At 41.8% G+C, this 20,331-nt stretch overlaps 1 protein-coding gene and 1 long non-coding RNA gene across 2 annotated transcripts; one reads left to right on the top strand and one right to left on the bottom strand.

Moving 5' to 3' along the window:
• The first annotated feature begins 1,575 nt into the window (after positions 1–1,575).
• LOC139538204 (uncharacterized) lies at positions 1,576–12,124 on the top strand. Its single transcript, XR_011667694.1, has 2 exons — positions 1,576–2,176; positions 2,367–12,124. It is a non-coding gene; the product is annotated as an uncharacterized lncRNA (long non-coding RNA).
• Positions 12,125–16,647: 4,523 nt separating this feature from the next.
• Positions 16,648–20,075, bottom strand: LOC139567602 (putative leucine-rich repeat-containing protein DDB_G0290503). The gene is made up of 2 exons (XM_071388972.1): positions 19,980–20,075; positions 16,648–18,411 (listed from the first exon to the last, which is right to left on the bottom strand). The coding sequence occupies exons 1-2, from the start codon at positions 20,073–20,075 to the stop codon at positions 16,648–16,650; spliced, it is 1,860 nt and encodes a 619-aa protein (XP_071245073.1).
• Positions 20,076–20,331: the final 256 nt, after the last annotated feature.

Here is a 20,331-nt window from a genome sequence, read left to right as displayed (position 1 = left end):
GTTATTGCAGCTAAAGGGGGACCAAGTCTATATTAATGCCCCTGATTTTGGAATGAGATGTTCGACGAGCAGGTGTCCACATACTTTTGGTCATGTAGTATATCATACAAATTTGGGATTTACAGTTAGTAAATTACAGCTAGTCTACAAGACTAGGCTGGAGCAGGACAATTCTGAATCTCTACTGTACCACTGTATTCCTATGGATCTCATTCAAACCTATGTTCATTTATGCATATTTGAAATAGTTGAAAAAGTACAGATAAACAGACATTTTGATTGATTGATTGATTGATTGATAGTATAAGATAGCCTGAACTCGTGAAAGTTGGTTTGGTGTCTCTAGCTTGAACAGTTCAAGAGTTTTCAAAATGTTAAAGTTGTTTTAATATTTGTAGCTGAAATATTTTAAAAGCAGTATCGTTTGAAAGGTCCAACGGTGTGTTCTTATCGTTGGCATTGAATCCATGATTCCATGCTAATTTATGCACATTTTAAATAGTTTATAAAGGTGTTACAGAATTTGAAGTTAAAGTAGCCTGAAAGTAGCCTAATTGGCCAAGGAGTAGGACCATTTTGAATACCTACCTCTAATTCCTATATGCTTCTCATTCAAACACATGTTCATTTATACACATGTTAAATTGTTATAGTTCAAAAAGTATAAATAGTATCAAAAATCCTTTGAAAAGCAATATAAATTGGGTCAGTCTGAACATCTCAACGTTGGTTTGGTGTTGATAGATTAAAGGCTAGTAAAAGCAGTGGCCGGTCAAAATACTTCCCATTCAAGCCTATGGAGCTTTTATGCACATTTAAAATGGTTATAGTTCAAAAAGTCTAAATAGTATAAAAAATGTATCTCAATCAATATAAATTGGGTCCATCTGCACATTTGAAAGTTGGTTTCGTGTTTATACCTTATATCGTTTAAATGCTAGTGAGCTGAATAATCTAGTGTATGGCAGTCATCATGGGGCGGCAGGTAGCCTGCTGTTTAGAGCGTTGGACTAGTAACTGAAAGGTTGCAAGATCGAATCCCCCGAGCTGACAAAGTGAAAATCTGTCCTTCTGCCCCGTCATTGAAAATAGGAATTTGTTCTTAACAGACTAGTAAAATATAAAATCATTGGTTGGTGATATTTTCTTGCAATTATTCAACCTCCATCCCTTCTGACTTGTCCACAATAACCATACATCAGACATTTGAAAGCCAATAATTGTACTAATTTACGTCCTTTCATACATTTGCATGCAATTCTTCATACTGGCCTTATACACTATACAAATGCCACAAAATGCTTTCAAGGGACTGCTTTATGTCTAAGTGCCTGGTTACCGCGTTGCACTGGTGTTCTCACACACACAAAAAAGATTACCACAGAGCAAACAAACGTCATACAGTGTTTTCAGAGCGTTTTGGCGCTGAATAAACAGTGTACGAATTGTAATCACTTTTGGGGAGAAAATAGGGCTGTTGTGTCTTTAAGAGCTTACTTGTCCCCTCGCTCGCAGCTGCTGGCTTGTGTGTGTGCCCATAGAAGACAGTGGAGATTCATTAGTTCTACAGCACAATGGACATTTATCATCCACCCTGTGGTGATGCTATTCAAATTCAGTACCAAGCGAAGAGCATCCCCACTCCCTCTCGCCGTCCGTCGCGGTGACACCGTATTGTTACGCCAGCCCAAGAAAAGAGCCAGGAGCTGGAGCCAAGAAAAGAGCCAGGAGCTGGAGTGAGGCTATGGCCAGTGCCATTCCATAAGAACCGACTGTCCCAGCAAGTCATTTGCTGCGGAGGTACTGCGAGCTGAAGCGTGAGATCATTTCAACCAGCAACCTGCTCCGAGCATCTTTCTTCCCCCGCACGCGTTCCCGTCTTGCCGAGAGTTATTGAAACAAGGATACAGGCAGCGCATGTCGTGAGAAGAGAGAAGATACCGCACGGGACTGCGCGGTTTTCTTGATTCCATCACTGCTTATCTCTTGCGCCAGACAGAACACTAGGCTACAACCCCAAATCATCGTTTTTTTTGTTTGTTTTTTATGAAAACGTTTTATAGTGTTACGATTGGAATCGTTTTGTTTGCAGCACTTGTGTTTTTGAGATGACCATGAAGATTCTGCTTATTTTCCGACGAGGTGTGGAGACTACGTGGATTTGCGCCCTTAACAGGTGCAGCAGGGATGGCCAAAACGTGTTCTTCTTGTATCGACACAGCCTGGACTTTAAAGAAGGGAGTCTTGTTTTATCTGACTGGTTCCTTTAAAACTATTTTATATGACTTATTATATGATTAATTGAGAAGAGGTGATATTTCGTATAAAATGCTGTGGCGTTTACTTTGCATCTTAATCTCTTTCAGATGTTTGAGGAAAGAAAAAGCAACCTGTAAGTATTTGAGGCTTGCTTTGAACTGTGGTAGACCGAAATACATATTAGTAGCGACATGTAGGGCACCACATAACATTGAATGGTGTAGCCTACTTTTCCGACCGATATAAAGAATTGGTAATGAATGAAACAGCAGGTGCATTTAACTTTTAGCCGGCATTTTATGCCATAATATGTATTTCTTTCTATACTAATATTGAATCGAAACGAGGCACTTCTTCCGTTAGTATTAGTAGGCTATACTGTGTTTATTCTTGGATATTTGGAAAAACACATGTATAACTTAAGTTAGGCTCATCTGTGGCTTATTATCCAATGGTTGAAAATGGAAGGGCCGTGGAAAGTCCACGAGACCATACAACGCAGCACAAGGAATGAACACATATATACAAGTGCAACTTCTTTTACGTTTTCTCTACGTCATTGTCTTTCAAAATGAAGGGTTGTTTTCTAATCAACAATGAATGTATACATTTAGCAAATCATTTAGATATTGAAGCAGGTGCATCCTGTAGGCATATTAGCTTCTAATCTGTGCGTTTGTGTTGAATCGAATTAATGCCTGGGTGTTTTTTTGTGTGTTTTTTTCCCCCGAGAATGCCATCCTAGAGTGTTAGCGACTGATTGTCCAAACGCAATTCTTGAGCAAAATCAAACAAAACCCCAAGAATTGTGCATGGACATCTGTTGCTGAAAACTCCAATTCATCCTGGCTTTATCCAAACGAAAAATCAAGAAAAATCAAGAAATAAAATATGATAACTATTTTTTTTTTAAATCCCAATGCAGGTAAGAATAATCCATATTTTGTTCAACAGATTAAAATGGGGTTGATTCGTTAAAAACCCAGATTTTAGATGATGTTGGGCCAATACAGTGGTGTAAAATATTATGACAGCCTCGTGTACTGTATGTTTCTTGGTGTATGTTTGTGTAGGCCCGATGGATCCACCAATTGGTGTTACACTTAGTCGAAAATCTAATTAAATCGGTTTGTTTTAAATGGCAACTATCGATTGGAGTCATTGATATATCGAGTGTGTTTGGCCATTTGTACAATGCAGTGACATGACTAGGCACACAGGCCTTCAGAGTGATTCGTGGCATCAGTAAAATTAGCCTATTCAAAGAAGGACAAACGATATCATTAAAATGAACAGTGACTTGAGAGGGTTTTACATCATTAATGACTACAATCATTAGGTCATTCTACGGGTTTACTGTAAAATGTTGTGGGGCCTACTATGCCTATGCTGACAGTGATGAGACATTTGGATATGGGCGTTATTTCTTCATTGGTGTAATCATTATCTTTGAGTAGATCATAATCCTTATAATAGTGTTGTAAAATGTTGTCTTTGATCATGGCAAACATAATTTATAATCAAAGTATCAGTCAATTGTTTGAGAAGTTATGTGCATGATATACCAAACGGTCTAATGTGTTGTAGACCTACAGAATAATTACCTAATTTTAAGAGGAATCATCATGTTTTTATTGTACCCCTAATTCCAAAATAAATTAGAATGGGCAAGGTAAGACATAATGTATATATTTTAATTATTGTATTGTTTAAAAAAAAAATACATACATACATACACTATTTAAATCTTTCAATTGGTTAGATCATAACAAGGCCAAAGGCCTAACAAATCGGACGTGTAATCTACATAATAGTAGATTACACAACTGTGAGCGCATGGTTTTGCAGTACACGAGGTGTCAAGAGTGTGGATGGATAGAGAACAGTAGAATGGCAGACGATTCGATAACGTTAGGGGGCAAAATACTTGGCATGAATTTAGTGGCATGACACCTGAATCACGTGACAGTCCTTGGCCTAGTTTGGTGGTCAGTTGTAGTTTCTAAATGAAACGTTTTCTTTCATCGTTAAAGAATCGTTGATATGTTTTAATCTATTATTATAACTATTGTTATTATTATTATCAACATCATGAAAAGTGATGAATATGTTTGAGAAAACTGTGGTAAATTAGCATGCCTCCATAAATTGCCCTTACAAAACGCCTGTTCGATTGTGTATGTGTTTGGGGTTTAAGGCTGGGTTTCTGTATAAGCACTTTGTGACATCTGCTGATGTAAAATGGGCTTTATAAATACATGTGATTAATTTATTGATATATAAGGATCAAACATTTGTGCACACACAAATAAGATTAAACTATGTTTTTGTACAACAATGTGTAGCTTCCAAAATATCTGTCAGACCTTGCAACATAGACCATCTATGAATTGTCGTTATATTTTTCCAATCCCATCCCTCAGCTTTGCCTGCGGTTTGGCTGAAATACTAATTTGTGTGTTGTGGATTTAAGGACAATTTTATATTTTTCTGAGCTATCTGTTTTTTATGTTATGTAAATCACGTCAAGCATACTTGACAAGTCAGATTGTTTTACACTTTGGTAAAAACAAAATCAACACAATTACTCATAATTTAAAAAAATATATATAATAACAGCAATTTCATACAATAAATAATAGCCTAATATTTATAATTATAACGTTAAAATAGCGTTATTAATACGCTATTAATACGTTTATAGTAACCTACATTGCACAACCTTAGCCAAAGACTTGTGTAATGTGGTAGAATTTGAAGTCTTCAAACCGTCAATGTCAGGTTTTGTGAATCTGTTTGTCTGCACACAAAAAATACAGCTGTTTCCGTTACCTTATATGGGCTTTATCCTACAACCTTGATTCTTCACATGCTTAGCAACCCTCCTTTATAGATGCAGGGTGGGCAGCCTCTCCCCCACCCCCTTCCTCAGACCGAAGGTGCTTGAATGTAAATGAAGGCCCCAACATCCGCCTGCTATTGTACATGGTTGGTTTGGGGATGTTATTTGTCTGTCAACTAAAAACGTTGAAGGACGTAACAACTGAACAAATAAATGCTATGTTTAAAAATAAAGACAATGTAGCCAATAAAACGCAGGGACCAGATTTCATGCAGTTATTTTTTGGGCATCATGAAAACGTATAGGTCTAAATGTCAAAACTAAAAACAGTGTTAGAAAAACAACAATACAATTGATTTATATTTCTAAAGGTAATTCAACTTAAGTGGAAAGGTGTGAAAAGCGTGTTTATAGAATCATACAGTATTGTAAATATTCAAATGTAGGTTAAGGGGTTGATTTCACCAACAGGACAAATTATTTAAAAAATAATTTTATCGTCTGTTTACATTTTGAATAATTCATCCATGGACTGAGAAAGCTCTACCACAATCACCTGAATCTGATGTTTGTATTATTACATTAATAATGATTCAATAAGAAGAACCAATGCAATCTTCAAATTTATTTTGTTATTTTTGGGCCCTAGTCTATTTTCTACAAAATTCATGAGATTCCATGAAAAAGTTTAGAATTAAAAGGTTTGGATTAGAAACGCAATTACAATTGACTGCTATCGTACTAATCACATGGATAAATACACGCAGTTAAAACGTGCTAAAACAAGCAGTTTATTTTGCTGGCTTTGAGTCAGTAAGAACTGTCTTTGATAATTATACACAGTGTCTTATTGAGCCAAACCGACTCATGCCCTCTCGACAGGTCACGCCGCGGGGGGAACTGTATGTTCTTTTCTCAGCCCTTTCTCCACCTCTAAAAAGGCTTCCCCTCGCGCCAAACACACACACACACACACACACACACACACACACACACACACACACACACACACACACACACACACACACACACACACACACACACACACACACACACACACACACACACACACACACACACACTTACTTCTCCCTCTCGTAACGCTCATTTGCATTGGCATTACAGCTACTATTATCGGACAGTATCCCCTTGCAAATCGAGTCCACATTGTCCACAACCGAGAAAAATGCTTGTGGTCGCTAGGGGGTCTTGTAGGTTGATTTTATGAATATTCTAGGTGAAGGCGCTGAGGAGAAACAGTCTTATAAATCGCGCTATAATCTGTCTATAACTGAAATTCGACACCCCATTTACATCGATCAGCTTTGATACGGCATGTAACACTCTTAAATGGTTATTATATGACTTTATGATGTAAGGGGGTGGCAGGTAGCCTAGTGGTTAGAGCGTTGGGCCAGCAACTGCATCGCTAGATCGAATCCCCGCGCTGACAAAGTATACGTCTATCGTTCTGCCCCTGAGCAAGGCAGTTAACCGACTGTTCCTAGGCCGTCATTGTAATCAGAATTTGTTATTAGCTGACTTGCCTAGTTAAATAAAGTTATAGTAAACCAATATGCCGTAACCATAATAATACATATTTCTCTCCTCAAGCAAATCATTCAAATGCGTGTCACTATAAAGGTACAGGAAAATGAATAGAGAACATAAAGAGCAATGTAAACAGGCTGTGTATGCTTATAGAGGCATAAAAACAATTGTTACCTATTTAATTTGTTTATTCTGTACTGCAGCAAACATCATTGCTGTTTGACCAACACAGTCTCACATTCAATTCGCGCATATATGTACAAAATGTATTTCAGCAGATTTCGTGCGTTTTTGTGCATTTTTGGGGTGGTTAAATTCGTGCAAAAATACACGAATTTCTGTGCTACTTAATTCGTGCGAAAATACACGAATTTCTGTGCTACTTAATTCGTGCGAAAAGACACGAATTTAACCAGTAGGCGACACAAGCCTTTGCAACAACCATATAGACGCGATAATTTGTATTTCATTTTTGTTCTTCTTAATGGCTAATTCAACGTCATGAATATACAGAAATGTTGTCTTTGTTTAACCATGTTTTAAAATGTGTCGTTGTATGCCTATATGTACTGTTTTAGACTTGCTGAACAGAATTTTTGAGAAAAGACGCACATTTAAGTGCGACTTAATTCGTGGGAAATATTGTTTTATTAATGCCAATGCTGTTTTCTGTGCTTGATTTCGCTTAATACTTTGGATACTGGTGCACTTGTAATCAGAACGCCTTTTTGTCATGTAGGCAACCATACACGATTTTCTTCATAACCCATTTCATATTTCGTGAAGCCTAAATTACACAATTTTCTTCATAATGCATGTATTACATGTTCATGTAAAATAATGAATTGTGTTGGCTTACACTTATGGCCTTTCCAAGGCCTTTCCATACCTTAAGGGAACATTTTAGCACTCACCATATGGTGAGTGAGAAACGCCACATTGCAAATGTAAGGTCCCTTACTAGACGTCCTGCAACGTTTCTAAAATTCGTGGACGGCGTCGGGCCGTGCGCGGGGGAGAGATCTTTCAGGAAATCATCAAACTAAATCTCTCGGACGTTCGGTTTCCGTTTTATAAAAATAACACATTTTGTTCATTTTTCCGCAGTCTCGGAAATTCCCACCAGAGGGAAAATAAATAATATTGCAAATGCACAAGCACATTGCAAATGCATGTGGCCTTTTCTCCTAAACGGAAAATATTTCGAAGACGTAATGGACAGTTGGCCCCGAACAAGATGGCGTCGAGGCCTCAACGCTTTTTGAGTTATGGCCATTTTTCTGGGATTAAAGGTCAAAAACGCAAAGTAGGGTGCTAATTTGACCGCTTCACGTCAAAGTACATAAGCATACGGTGTCAGGAAAAAAAGAACCAGACATTTATCTATCGTAATTTAAGAGAAATCGTACATTGACAAATTGGTCATGTTCACAAAAAGGAGTAAAACAAAAAAAAGTTACAGATCCAGTTGCAGTGTGTTCAGACGAACATCTTTTAAGTGGGTCTCGAAGCTCTGCCAGAATTCTGTGATTTTATGTGATTTTATGAAATAACACACACTCATTTAACCCTCTGTAAATAAGTCAGTTCTTAACATAAAGACTTAAAACTCAATATTATATAAGAGCCTACCCCAAGGAGGATATGTGTTCGCTTTCAGCTTCCTATGTCAACCGGAAGTACCTTCAAATGGTGCCATAGGGTCAGTTTCGAAGGGTTAAAAAGGTCAGATCTGCCTCCCGGGTGGCGCAGTGGTCTAGGGCACTGCATCGCAGTGCTAGCTGCGCCACCAGAGTCTCTGGGTTCGTGCCCAGGCTCTGCCGCAGCCGGCCGCGACCGGGAGGTCCGTTGGCCTAGCGTCGTCCGGGTTAGGGAGGGTTTGGCCGGTAGGGATATCCTTGTCTCATCGCGCTCCAGCGACTCCTGTGGCGGGCCGGGGGCAGTGCGCGCTAGCCAAGGGGGCCATGTGCACGGTGTTTCCTCCGACACATTTGTGCGGCTGGCTTCCGGGTTGGAGGCGCGCTGTGTTAAGAAGCAGTGCGGCTTGGTTGGGTTGTGCTTCGGAGGACACGTGGCTTTCGACCTTCGTCTCTCCTGAGCCCATACGGGAGTTGTAGCGATGAGACAAGATAGTAATTACTAGCGATTGGATACCACGAAGAAAAGGGGATAAAAGGATGGAGTGAAAAAGTACGGTGCTTAAAGACACACAAAGCCTGCAATGGCATTGCCATTATCTCCAGGCCGTGCCGAGTTCAACGAGATGCCCCGCTTGACCGTAGCTAGCTCGGTCTGAGTGCAGCGACAGGGACAAGAAGAAGGACCCAAATGACCCTTTGACCTCAATTTCATATTTTTTTGCTTTTGGGAGACAGAGAGAGAACCGTTAAGGTTAGAAGCACAATTTGACCTCAGGAACGTTCCTAAGGTCCTCCCGATCTGTACAAGCCTAACATTGACCGTGTGGCATTAACCCTTAATAGTTAAAAGAAGGTGTTTACATCAAACAGTTTACAATGACATGTCTCCCCACAGGAAGTAATTGCCTGCTCCCCTAAATTCAACCTGAAGCCTATGTGGGTTAATAATGCCTTATGAACCTGTCTTCGATGACAGTCCATCAGGCCACTATGAGGTCTACCTGTGTCGATTCTAAGCTTCTTGGAGCAACCGGAAGTGGTTAAATCACCCTAAAAGTGTTTGCCATACCCAACCTGCAGTTTGAGAGAAATAGTGCATTCAACCCTATGTAAATCAGTGAGTTCTTAACGTATAGACTTAAAACTCAGGATTCTGTAAAAAGCCCACTCCAATGAGGATATGTGTTTACTTTCAGCTTCCTGTGCCAACCGGAAGTGCCATAATTGGTGTCAAAAGGGCTGTTTCGAAGGGTTAAAAAAGTCAAATCTTTCCAAAACTTAATATATGTGAATAGGCAACCCTCATGAACTGTAAATCAGTCATTCATCCCATCAGATTTCAAGGAAAAATTTACACACCCACACAGAAAGGATGGAGTGACACACTGAGGGGCTTAGAGGCAGACAGTGCCTGCAATAGTTACTTTTGTTTGAACTTTTAAAGAACCGTCAGACCTAGAGTTCTGAAACTTTACAAACCTGTTCTAGAGCTCAGGTCGATTAAGCACGGTGAGTTATGTGGCTCTAGAAGGTTCTCGGGCCGATAAAAAGCCTCGGTGCATTTGCATTGACTTCAATTCATTTTGAGCATTACAAAATGGTGACATTTAGAAAAGTCCCAGAGTTGCAAGACTAGGTGCATTGAAACCGGCTCGGCCCATAGAGACGGACCCCGACATTTCTGTCCGATAGCTCATTCAAGGACCCCGTAGCAAGGCATGGAAAAAAGTGTAATTTCAGCACCAATTAAGGTTTTGCTCGGGCACCGAATGACCTATCGAGCCGAAACTTGGGATTCGAGGTCGCCTCACATAGGGCTAAACATAATGTGAAAACTGGACCCGCAGCTAGAACATAACTACGTATTATTTGTTTTATTATGGTTTAAATGGAAGGCGTTGTGAATTTTGGGCCTGCTCTGAAATATGTGATAGTTGGCTTCTAAACGAGTTGGAAAAAGTGAGTTTGGAGTCAGATGGTATCAGTTTGGTGTCTGAAAAGATCTAATTGGCTGATGGACACTGACTTGCTAGTTGACTTTTGTGGATTTGCAATATGTTTCAACAGTGAAAAACCACCAAAATAGCATTCTGAAATCACCACTAAAAATGACATCACCATAGCCGTGCCGAGTTCAACGAGATGCCCCGCTTGACCGTAGCTTGCTCGGTCTGAGCGCAGCGACAGTGACAAGAAGATGACCCTTGACCTACATTTCAAGTCTTTTGCTTTTGGGAGACAGAGAGAGAACTGTTAAGGTTTAGAAGCACAATTTGACCTCAGGAACGTTCCTAAGGTCTCTGTGCAAGCCTAACCTTGACCGTGTGGCATTAACCCTTAACAGTTAAAAGAAGGTGTTTACATCAAACAGTTTACAATGACATCTCACCCCATAGGAACACATTGCCTGCACCCCTAAATTCAACCTGAAGCCTATGTGGGTTATGAATGTCTTATGAACCTGTCTTCAATGACAATCCATCAAGCCACTATGAGGTCTACCTGTGTTGATTCTAAGCTTCCTGGAGCAACCGGAAGTGATAAAATCACCCTAAAAGTGTTTTGCCATACCCAACCAGCAGTTTGTGATATATAGTGCATTCAACCCTGTGTAAATCAGTCAGTTCTTAACGTATAGACTTAAAACTCAGGATTCTGTAAAAGCATACCCCGATCAGGATATGTATTTACTTATAGCTTCCTGTGCCAACCAGAAGTGCCTTAAAATGGGGTCATAGGTGTTGTTTCGAAGGTTTAAAAAAGTCAGATCTTTCCAAAACTTTAAATGTGTGAATCGGTCAACCCTCATGAACTGTAAATCAGTAATTTCGCTAAACAGATGTCAAAGAAAAGCTCTCTCACACACACACACACACACACACACACACACACACACACACACACACACACACACACACACACACACACACACACACACACACACACACACACACACACACACACACACACACACACACACACACACACACACAGCAAGGACTGAGTGAAAAAGTATGGTGCTTAAAGACACACAGAGCCTTAAATGCTTTTAGGGGGGATCCAGACTTCCATACCCGCTCTGGGAGCGCTATACTACCGCCCCAAATCAATGGGTGCTGGCCTGAGTGATTTATGGAGGTTTTCAAAAAATATTCTGTTTTTTCTTCTGGAAAATATTTTATGTTTTTTCTTCTCGAGTCAATGGCCTGAGTGATTTATGGAGGTTTTCAAAAAATATTCTAAGTCCAAACTTTTCATGCACCTGGTATTTTTTTGGGGTTACCAGGCGTCATTTTTCAAAACGGTTGAAATTGCTTTTAGGGGGCATCCAGAGTGTCACATGACCGGATGAGGTAACTATTCTTGTTCTTCTTGTAACTTTCCGGTAGGCTAGAAGCTTTCCGGTGTTTTGCTGCTCGACACAGGTCGACGCAGGTATTGCACTTGATTTATCGTTATCGTAACCGTAGGTGCAGCCAAGTGGAAATACGAAAGCTTTCTAGCTATTTCGCACTGACGGTAATTTGAACACAAGAACGTTTCTAGTGAAAAGGTGCTTACACTCAGAGCCATGTATTTACACTCAGCCACCCTAGCCTTATTACGGGTTAACGTTTTGGTAATTTTGGTTGGCCAACAAAATGTAAGACTACAATGACTGCATACGTTTCCCCAAATGTTATACGAAAAAAAAATGTTTTGTTATTGATGGACAATGGCAAGGCTGCCATTGTATTTTCAGTTACATTCTGGTCAATAAAAATGGTTTACACGTTTGTTTTTTAAGAAATACATGGAACTACAACCGAATAAAACACCATTAGCCATCATGCATTGCATGATTCATTCTATACTGAAGTCTGTTCAGAAAAATCGAAAACAGTACATATAGGCATAAATCCACAATGTTTTAATAGGGATTAAATAAAGACAATATATATATAACCTCTTATGGTTATATGGTTAAAAAAAAAGACAAAATATCTATATATTCATAACGTAAAATAAATAAATACAGGCGATCGCGTCTATGGTTGTTGCAACGGCTTGTGTGTCGCCAACTGGTTAAATTCGTGTCTTTTCGCACGAATTAAGTAGCACAGAAATTCGTGTATTTTCGCACGAATTAAGTAGCACAGAAATTAGTGTATTTTCAAACGAATTGAACCACCCCAAAAATGCACAAAAACGCACGAAATCTGCTGAAATACATTTTGTACATACAGTGGGGAGAACAAGTATTTGATACACTGCCGATTTTGCAGGTTTTCCTACTTACAAAGCATGTAGAGGTCTGTAATTTTTATCATAGGTACACTTCAACTGTGAGAGACGGAATCTAAAACAAAAATCCAGAAAATCACATTGTATGATTTTTAAGTAATTCATTTGCATTTTATTGCATGACATAAGTATTTGATCACCTACCAACCAGTAAGAATTCCGGCTCTCACAGACCTGTTAGTTTTTCTTTAAGAAGCCCTCCTGTTCTCCACTCATTACCTGTATTAACTGCACCTGTTTGAACTCGTTACCTGTATAAAAGACACCTGTCCACACACTCAATCAAACAGACTCCAACCTCTCCACAATGGCCAAGACCAGAGAGCTGTGTAAGGACATCAGGGATAAAATTGTAGACCTGCACAAGGCTGGGATGGGCTACAGGACAATAGGCAAGCAGCTTGGTGAGAAGGCAACAACTGTTGGCGCAATTATTAGAAAATAGAAGAAAATAGAAGAAGTTCAAGATGATGGTCAATCACCCTCGGTCTGGGGCTCCATGCAAGATCTCACCTCGTGGGGCATCAATGATCATGAGGAAGGTGAGGGATCAGCCCAGAACTACACGGCAGGACCTGGTCAATGACCTGAAGAGAGCTGGGACCACAGTCTCAAAGAAAACCATTAGTAACACACTACGCCGTCATGGATTAAAATCCTGCAGCGCACACAAGGTCCCCCTGCTCAAGCAGGCGCATGTCCAGGCCCGTCTGAAGTTTGCCAATGACCATCTGGATGATCCAGAGGAGGAATGGGAGAAGGTCATGTGGTCTGATGATTCAAAAATAGAGCTTTTTGGTCTAAACTCCACTCGCCGTGTTTGGAGGAAGAAGAAGGATGAGTACAACCCCAAGAACACCATCCCAACCGTGAAGCATGGAGGTGGAAACATCATTCTTTGGGGATGCTTTTCTGCAAAGGGGACAGGACGACTGCACCGTATTGAGGGGAGGATGGATGGGGCCATGTATTGCGAGATCTTAGCCAACAACCTCCTTCCCTCAGTAAGAGCATTGATGATGGGTCGTGGCTGGGTCTTCCAGCATGACAACGACCCGAAACACACAGCCAGGGCAACTAAGGAGTGGCTCCGTCAGAAGTATCTCAAGGTCCTGGAGTGGCCTAGCCAGTCTCCAGACCTGAACCCAATAGAAAATCTTTGGAGGGAGCTGAAAGTCCGTATTGCCCAGCGACAGCCCCGAAACCTGAAGGATCTGGAGAAGGTCTGTATGGAGGAGTGGGCCAAAATCCCTGCTGCAGTGTGTGCAAACCTGGTCAAGAACTACAGGAAACGTATGATCTCTGTAATTGCAAACAAAGGATTCTGTACCAAATATTAAGTTCTGCTTTTCTGATGTATCAAATACTTATGTCATGCAATAAAATGCGAATTAATTACTTAAAAATCATACAATGTGATTTTCGGGATTTTTGTTTTAGATTCCGTCTCTCACAGTTGAAGTGTACCTATGATAAAAATTACAGACCTCTACATGCTTTGTAAGTAGGAAAATCGGCAAAATCGGCAGTGTATCAAATACTTGTTCTCCCCACTGTATATGCGCGAATTGAATGTGAGGCTGGGCTGGTTTGACAGATTGCCTCAATTTCCATTTTATGTCTCAAACTGTTAGAACATACATTTAATGATTGAATCAATTTGTTTGTGAATAAAAAAAAGGGGGAAAAGGGGGTAAATGATTAAGATTCTTGACCAATCACATGCAGAGTTCAAGGCAACATGAAAAACAGGCACCAAATACTGTTGGGTATCAGCTCAAGTCCACTGTCTCTTCCCGATCCATTTGAATGGGGATAGATGTGTAGCATCCTTCTAGCGTCCTGTAGAGACCCACAGAGTCTACAGAATAGCATCTGTCCACAGCTCTCCCTCTCTGTGGAATGACATCTTCTCGCTCCACACAATACCATTCTGGAGGACCAGGGCCCTTATTAAAACAAGCATTGGATTTAGGATCAGGTCCCCCGTTCTCATAATTTCATTCATTATGATCTAAAAGGCAAACTGATCCTAAATCAGGACTCTGCGAATACGGACACAGGTTTAAGAGAACATAAATCCCAGCGTCGCAGTATTCTTAGGAAAGGTGGAAGGGTTCTGCAAATGTTGTTCTGTTGTGGAACAATGGAAGTGAAGAGGGACTGTGTGTACATCTAGACCCAGTCTATATACACAGTCTATATACACAGTCTATATACACAGTCTATATACACAGTCTATATACACAGTCTATATACAGTGCATTCGGAAAGTATTCAGACCCCTTCCCTTTTTCCATAATTTGTTACTTTACAGCCTAATTCTAAAATTGATTAAATAAAAAAATGTCATCATCAATCTACACACAATACCCCATAATGACATAACAATACCCCACAATGACATCACAATACCCCATAATGACATAACAATACCCCATAATGACAAAGCGAAAACAGGTTTTTAGAAATGTTTGCAAACATATTAAAAATAAAAAACAGAAATACCTTATTTACATAATTATTCAGACTTGAAATTGAGCTCAGGTGCATCCTGTTTCCATTGATCATCCTTGATGTTTCTACAACTGGATTGGAGTCCACCTGGAGTAAATTTAACTGATTGGACATGATTTGGAAAGGCACACACCTGTCTATATAAAGTCCCACAGTTGACAGTGCATGTCAGAGCAAAAACCAAGCCATGAGGTCGAAGGAATTGTCTGTAGAACTCCAAGACAGGATTGTGTCAAGGCACAGATCTGGGGAAGGGTAGCAAAACATTTCTGCAGCATTGAAAGTCCACAAGAACACAGTAGCCTCCATCATTCTTAAATGGAAGAAGTTTAGAACCACCAAGACTCTTCCAAGAGCTGGCCGCCCGGCCAAACTGAGCAATCAGGGGAGAAGGGCCTCGTCAGGCAGGTGACCAAGAACCCGATAGTCACTCTGACAGAGCTCCAGAGTTCACCTGTAGAGATGGGAAAATCTTCCGGAAGGACAACCATCTCTGCAGCACTCCACCAATCAGGCCTTTATGGTAGAGTGACCAGACGGAAACCACTCCTCAGTAAAAGGCACATGACAGCCCGCTTGGAGTTTGCTAAAAGGCACCTAAAGGACTTTCAGAGGAGAGAAACAAGATTCTCTGGTCTGATGAAACCAAGATTGAACCCTTTTGCCTCCATGCCAAGCGTCACGTCTGGAGGAAACTGGCACCATCCCTACTGTGAAGTATGGTGGTGGCAGCATCATGCTGTGGAGATGTTTTTCAGAGACAGCGACTAGCCAGGATCAAGGGAAAGATGAACGAAGCAAAATACAGAGAGATTCTTGATGAAAACCTGCTCCAGAGCACTCAGGACCTCAGACTGGGGGTGAAAGTTCACCTTCCAACGGGAGAACGACCCTAAGCACACAGCCAAGATAACGCAAGAGTGGCTTTGAGACAAGTCTCTGAATGTCCTTGAGTGGCCCAGCCAGAGCCCGGACTTGAACCCGATCGAATATCTCTGGAGAGACCTGAAAATGGCCGTGCAGCAACGCTCCCCATCCAACCTGACAGAGCTTTAAATTTAACCTTTATTTAACTTGGTAAGTCAGTTAAGAACAAATTATTATTTACAATGACGGCCTACCGGGGAACAGTGGGTTAACTGCCCTGTTCAGGGGCAGAACGACAGATGTTTACCATGTCAGCTCGGGGATTCAATCCAGCAAACTTTTGGTTACTGGCCCAACGCTCTAACCACTAGGCTAACTAGTGGTTAGCCAAGCTAGTAGCATCATACCCAAGAATACTTGAGGCTGTAATCGCTGCCAAAGGTGCTTCAACAAAGTACTGAATAAAGGGTCTGAATACTTATGTAAATGTGATGTCTCAGTAAAAACATTTTTTAAATATAAATAAGCAAACTTTTCTAAAAAACAGTTTTTGCTTTGTCATTATGGGGTATTGTGTGTAGATTGATGAGGGAAAAAATTAATTTATTCTATTTTAGAATAAGGCTGTAACGTAACAAAATGTGGAAAAAGTTCATTGGTCTGAATACTTTCCGAATGCACTGTATTCTAACCTCTATGGAGAGTAGAGATTAACACTACGTTGTTCGGATCCTCTAGCTCGTTGTCCTGGTCCTCTAGCTCGTTGTCCTGGTCCTCTAGCTCGTTGTCCTGGTCCTCTAGCTCGTTGTCCTGGTCCTCTAGCTCGTTGTCCTGGTCCTCTAGCTCGTTGTCCTGGTCCTCTAGTTCATTGTCCTGGTCTTCTAGCTCGTTGTCCTGGTCCTCTAGCTCGTTGTCCTGGTCCTCTAGCTCGTTGTCCTGGTCCTCTAGCTCGTTGTCCTGGTCCTCTAGCTCGTTGTCCTGGTCTTCTAGCTCGTTGTCCTGGTCTTCTAGCTCGTTGTCCTGGTCCTTTAGCTCGTTGTCCTGGTCCTCTAGCTCGTTGTCCTGGTCCTCTAGCTCGTTGTCCTTGTTCTCTAGCTCGTTGTCCTGGTCCTCTAGCTCATTGTCCTGGTCTTCTAGCTCGTTGTCCTGGTCCTTTAGCTCGTTGTCCTGGTCCTCTAGCTCGTTGTCCTGGTCCTTTAGCTCGTTGTCCTGGTCCTCTAGCTCGTTGTCCTGGTCCTCTAGCTCGTTGTCCTGGTCTTCTAGCTCGTTGTCCTGGTCTTCTAGCTCGTTGTCCTGGTCCTCTAGCTCGTTGTCCTGGTCCTCTAGCTCGTTGTCCTGGTTCTCTAGCTCGTTGTCCTGGTCCTCTAGCTCGTTGTCCTGGTCCTTTAGCTCGTTGTCCTGGTCCTCTAGCTCGTTGTCCTGGTCCTCTAGCTCGTTGTCCTGGTCCTCTAGCTCGTTGTCCTGGTCTTCTAGCTCGTTGTCCTGGTCTTCTAGCTCGTTGTCCTGGTCTTCTAGCTCGTTGTCCTGGTCTTCTAGCTCGTTGTCCTGGTCTTCTAGCTCGTTGTCCTGGTCCTCTAGCTCGTTGTCCTGGTCCTTTAGCTCGTTGTCCTGGTCCTCTAGCTCGTTGTCCTGGTCCTTTAGCTCGTTGTCCTGGTCCTCTAGCTCGTTGTCCTGGTCTTCTAGCTCGTTGTCCTGGTCCTTTAGCTCGTTGTCCTGGTCTTCTAGCTCGTTGTCCTGGTCCTTTAGCTCGTTGTCCTGGTCTTCTAGCTCGTTGTCCTGGTCTTCTAGCTCGTTGTCCTGGTCTTCTAGCTCGTTGTCCTGGTCTTCTAGCTCGTTGTCCTGGTCCTCTAGCTCGTTGTCCTGGTCCTTTAGCTCGTTGTCCTGGTCCTCTAGCTCGTTGTCCTGGTCCTTTAGCTCGTTGTCCTGGTCCTCTAGCTCGTTGTCCTGGTCTTCTAGCTCGTTGTCCTGGTCCTTTAGCTCGTTGTCCTGGTCTTCTAGCTCGTTGTCCTGGTCCTTTAGCTCGTTGTCCTGGTCCTCTAGCTCGTTGTCCTGGTCTTCTAGCTCGTTGTCCTGGTCCTTTAGCTCGTTGTCCTGGTCCTCTAGCTCGTTGTCCTGGTCCTCTAGCTCGTTGTCCTGGTCTTCTAGCTCGTTGTCCTGGTCCTTTAGCTCGTTGTCCTGGTCTTCTAGCTCGTTGTCCTGGTCCTCTAGCTCGTTGTCCTGGTCCTCTAGCTCGTTGTCCTGGTCCTCTAGCTCGTTGTCCTGGTCCTTTAGCTCGTTGTCCTGGTCTTCTAGCTCGTTGTCCTGGTCCTCTAGCTCGTTGTCCTGGTCCTTTAGCTCGTTGTCCTGGTCTTCTAGCTCGTTGTCCTGGTCCTCTAGCTCGTTGTCCTGGTCCTCTAGCTCGTTGTCCTGGTCCTCTAGCTCGTTGTCCTGGTCCTTTAGCTTGTATTCCAACTCACCGTTCAGAAGGAGAGAAAGACATTAAAGCAGTAAGACATGCATGCTATTAGATCTTTACGGTTTAAGTTAAGTTTATTTTCTGTATAAATACACTGGATATCTTACTCTGTAAGAATAACATTAGAACAATAAAAACAGCATTAAAGACACCAAAGAATGTACAAAATATATAAACTGAAATGTATTCTTAAAACAAATAATTATCTACATGTGCAGTCAGCCATTCAGTCATTTAAAATATCCAAATATATATTTTGAAGAAATGTATCAATTTTAGATATACAATGTAGTAGAATCATATACAGAATGAATCAACTCAATAGTGTGTAATTGAACAGATATGGGAATGAGAGAAGTTTGTTTCTCTGTTAGAACACACCCAGTCAGCATCATTGATAAGCACTTTAAAATAGGACAAAAGGGTCACAAATGTTGATTATAAAATATACAGAGAAAGCCTTATCAAATAAACACACACACACACCTTACACACACAGTACACGCATGCACGCACGCACGCACGCACGCACGCACGCACGCACGCATGCACACGCATGCACACGCACACACACACACACATACTTCAACAACACAATCATATCTAACAAACAGTGTGTAATGGAAATGTTTAAAAAATATATATACATATATACTATTTGTATACAGTACCATAAATAAATAAGGTCATTTAGCCTCAAAATATTTGCAGTAAATAAAGGCCATTTCCAGGAGCCTCCTCCTGGAATGTCTAATTAGGGGAGATTTGGGGTGGTGTTCACCGTGTACAGCATGACTTTGGTATCTGAAGACAGCGACGTGCTTCACAACCTCAGGTTGTTTCTCTCTTGCTGTATGAAGTCGCCTCCATCAGTGCTCTGACGTCACAGTGTCAGAAGGGTGTAAGCGATGATCTGATAGGCTGCTTTTCTCTCAAACGCACTTCCCCTTCCCCCCATACTGCACAACATAACCTAACCTCCCCTGACATAGCCTGTACACCTCAAAACAAATTGCACTTAGAATGATACATATGTTAAAAATGTACTCGGTTTGGAATACAATGTGTGATGATCTGTAACGCTTTAGAGTACACACACACACACACACACACACACACACACACACACACACACACACACACACACACACACACACACACACACACACACACTCTCTCGCTCTCTCTCTCTCTCTCTCTCTCTCTCTCTCTCTCTCTCTCTCTCTCTCTCTCTCTCTCTCTCTCTCTCTCTCTCTCTCTCTCTCTCTCTCTCTCTCTCTCTCTCTCTCTCTCTCTCTCTATAGTGGACCTAATCTATGGAGTCCATAGAAAACTATACTACTTTCTCTCCTCTCACATATAAAAGTCATGGTCAAACCAATCAGACATCAGCCTGGGATGGGTGAGGAAGACAGAGTCTCCACCAACCACAGCCCCCGTCTGTCCAATCAGACATCAGCCTGGGATGGGTGAGGAAGACAGTGTCTCCACAAACCACAGCCCCCGTCTCTGTCCAATCAGACGTCAGCCTGGGATGGGTGAGGAGGACAGAGACTCCACAAACCACAGCCCCCGTCTCTGTCCAATCAAACGTCAGCCTGGGATGGGTGAGGAGGACAGAGTCTCCACAAACCACAGCCCCCGTCTGTCTGACAGTCATCACTAAAGGAGATGGATACTATGTCCTTTTGGCCACTTCAGTACGAAAATGTATGCAGTCACTGTAAGTGGCTCTGGATTAGAGCGTCTGCTCAATGACTAAAATATACATCTACATCTAGTCGTTTTGTAACTGCATGATTCACCCCCAAAAACAGCTGATCACATGACTGTGTGTGTGTTTGTTCTGGTGTGTGCTCACACAGTGTCTCCCTGGACAAAGAGCTTGGGCTGTTCCTTCAGCATGTTCCCTCTGA

The sequence above is a fragment of the Salvelinus alpinus genome, chromosome 1, assembly GCF_045679555.1.
Source record: "Salvelinus alpinus chromosome 1, SLU_Salpinus.1, whole genome shotgun sequence".
Classification (NCBI taxonomy): Eukaryota; Metazoa; Chordata; class Actinopteri; order Salmoniformes; family Salmonidae; genus Salvelinus; species Salvelinus alpinus.
Note: the sequence above shows the minus strand (reverse complement) of the source record. Positions and strands in the feature narration are given on the sequence as shown.

What these genes read in the sequence shown, in the direction of transcription:
- LOC139567602 (XM_071388972.1), bottom strand. Translation starts at nt 20,075, where the DNA reads ATGACTGTCAGACAGACGGGGGCTGTGGTTTGTGGAGACTCTGTCCTC. An exon ending in GGACAGAGACGGGGGCTGTG is followed by an intron (nt 18,412 to 19,979) that starts GTTTGTGGAGTC and finishes CTGAACGGTGAG; the next exon opens with TTGGAATACAAGCTAAAGGA.